The 2,367-nt window shown below is 39.3% G+C and overlaps 1 protein-coding gene across 1 annotated transcript in view; it reads right to left on the bottom strand.

The window, feature by feature from the left end:
- Window positions 1-424: 424 nt before the first annotated feature.
- Window positions 425-2,367, bottom strand: part of MFAP1 (microfibril associated protein 1) — an 18,147-nt gene continuing 16,204 nt past the window's right edge. Inside the window, exons 7-8 of the mRNA XM_037744125.1 lie at window positions 1,250-1,353; window positions 425-1,160 (exon numbers count right to left, since the gene is read on the bottom strand). Coding sequence (XP_037600053.1) covers window positions 978-1,160; window positions 1,250-1,353 — 287 coding nt within the window. The 3' untranslated portion in view covers window positions 425-977. The remainder of the gene's footprint in view (window positions 1,161-1,249; window positions 1,354-2,367) is intronic.

Here is a 2,367-nt window from a genome sequence, read left to right as displayed (position 1 = left end):
AAAAAAAAAAAAAAAAAAGGTTAATCAGCTTTGACCATGTCACACCTGTTGAACTAGTTTCCTCAACTATAAAACTGTAAAGGCCCCTAAGAGTCTATTGTATGGATACTTAAATGGCAGTTACAAACATTTCTCCATAAGAATTTCAAGGCCTTACCCTCATTCTGACTCTAGGATAATTCTTAGATTGTATCCCACACAATAGTGTGTTCATCTTTATGTGTTTACCACCTCATAGTAATTATTTACATTTATTTTTATCATAGGACACTCAACTGTTTGCTCATGGCACAAATCCAGATGCTGTTTAAAGCCTGGCTAGTTCCTGAGCTTGTTTCTGAGATCAAAGGGAATGATCAAAATGTGAAACACCTTCTCCCTGACAATTCTGTTACCTTTTACTTTAATAGGTAATTAATGCTTGTCAGCCTGGACATCACTTCCAGTATCATGCTAAAAATCTCCTTGGTGTATGATTCTTTTATTTCTTGACATGCACACATATATGGATCAAAAAGCATGTACACGTAGAAAAATGGACCCCAAGCAAAAATGGAAAACATGTTTCTATGAGCTTAGATTTCCTGGTATATTACTCCTAAACCTAAGGTAGAAGTAATGCATTGTTCACTGACATGCCCACTTTTCTAACCCAAGCTAAGGGCTGGAAAAAAACTCAGAACAGTCCCAAGTAAATATGGGAAACCATAGCAGTGATAAAACCTAAGATTTCTCAGAAATAGTTTTAAGCGGAAAGCTTCTAATTCTACCTGGACAGTGCTTTCCTTGTGGGTTTCTCAGCATGAGTCCAAACCTCACAAAGCACCTTCCAAGTCTGGGCTACCCAGTATCAGAATTATAAAAGTAGGTCCAATAGCTGGATACAAGGGCCAAGGAAGTAATGAAAAAGCAAATCAAGGACCATATGCTGAGATTTCCCCTTGTGTTCCACAGTTAGAAGAATAAGCAGTTGGACCCTAGGTAGTTTTCCGCTTCTTGGCAGATGGCCGCTCAAATACATCTCGTACCCCAGCTGCCTTTTGTTTGAAGAACTTTGTGTTCTGGGCACTCTCTTGGCCCCAAGCTGAGTCGAAGGAGGTGGTATCTTGATCCACAAGGTGAGTATATTTGGTGCGACCTGAGCGTCCAAAGTTCTTGACCTGAGGGAAGATATATGATGGTTACACCACCAAACCATACCTCATCTATCAATACATTACCTTTTCATGTTATTAAGGGTTCCCCATACCTGCATGACTTTAGGAAGAATGGTTTTGTTGAAATGATCCTCCAGGGTAGGAGCGCTGAAATCTCTCTTGTATACTTCTTCATCCTCATCCTGTAGAGAAGAATCTTATCAATATCTTGTGGCTTTATTTCCTATATATTCAAACCACAAACGTACTTTACAATGAAGTATACAAAGAAAGCAGAGGGTATTGAGCCTTTCTTCAAGAGCTTACATCTATAGTTTAAGAGATTCTTTTTCCTTTGTTGTATTGTCTTTTTTTTTTTTTTTTTCCTGAGATGGGGGGTCTCATTCTGATGTCCAGGCTGGAGTGCAGTGGTGTGACCACTGCTCACTGCAGCCTTGACCTCCCAGGATCAGGTGATGCTCTTACTTCAGCCGCCTGAGTAGCTGGGACTACAGGTGCACGCAACTATGCCTAATTTTCTCCTTAAGTATAGACATGTCTTAAAGGTTCAATTATTCTCTCTGCACTCAGTGTGTTCATTTACTCATGTGACTTCACCTCTGCACAGGCCTCTCCAATCTCCAATCCTGGATTTTCTACTGCCTTTTATATAAGCTGGATATTTTATTGGGACTTTAAACTCACATCTAAAGTGAAGGGCAGGAATTTAGTTGCGGTGGGGATATTCAGAATTTGCCACACAGCACTTGAAAAAGCTCCTCTAGTTTTTGATACAAACTGCTTTAACATTACGAAATCATAAACCATACAGGGTTAGCAGATTGGTATTTTCACCTTAGACTTTATATGAAGAACAAAGATGATGGCACTCCACCTAATGGTTAGATAATAAACCATTCTTTTGGTTAGTTAACGCTTAGGTACTTTGTCAGTTCAGAATGAAGTGAACCTTTTACCACCCAAAGGTGAATTAATGTAAAGCTATTTGCAGTTTGGTTTTCACATAACCAAAACTTCTTATTCAGGTATGAAACAATGACAACTATGTTATTTGGAGGACCAAATTAGTCCACTATCTATATAGGTGACTTCTCCATTTCATTTCCTCAGTTTATCTAAAGCTGAGGATGATGGCTCATGCCTATAATCCTAGTACTTTGGGAGGTTGTGGTGGGAGGATTGCTTGAGGCCAGAAGGTCAAGATCAGCCT

The sequence above is a fragment of the Cebus imitator genome, unplaced genomic scaffold (genome assembly GCF_001604975.1).
Source record: "Cebus imitator isolate Cc_AM_T3 unplaced genomic scaffold, Cebus_imitator-1.0 Scaffold9, whole genome shotgun sequence".
Taxonomy (NCBI): Eukaryota; Metazoa; Chordata; class Mammalia; order Primates; family Cebidae; genus Cebus; species Cebus imitator.
Note: the sequence above shows the minus strand (reverse complement) of the source record. Positions and strands in the feature narration are given on the sequence as shown.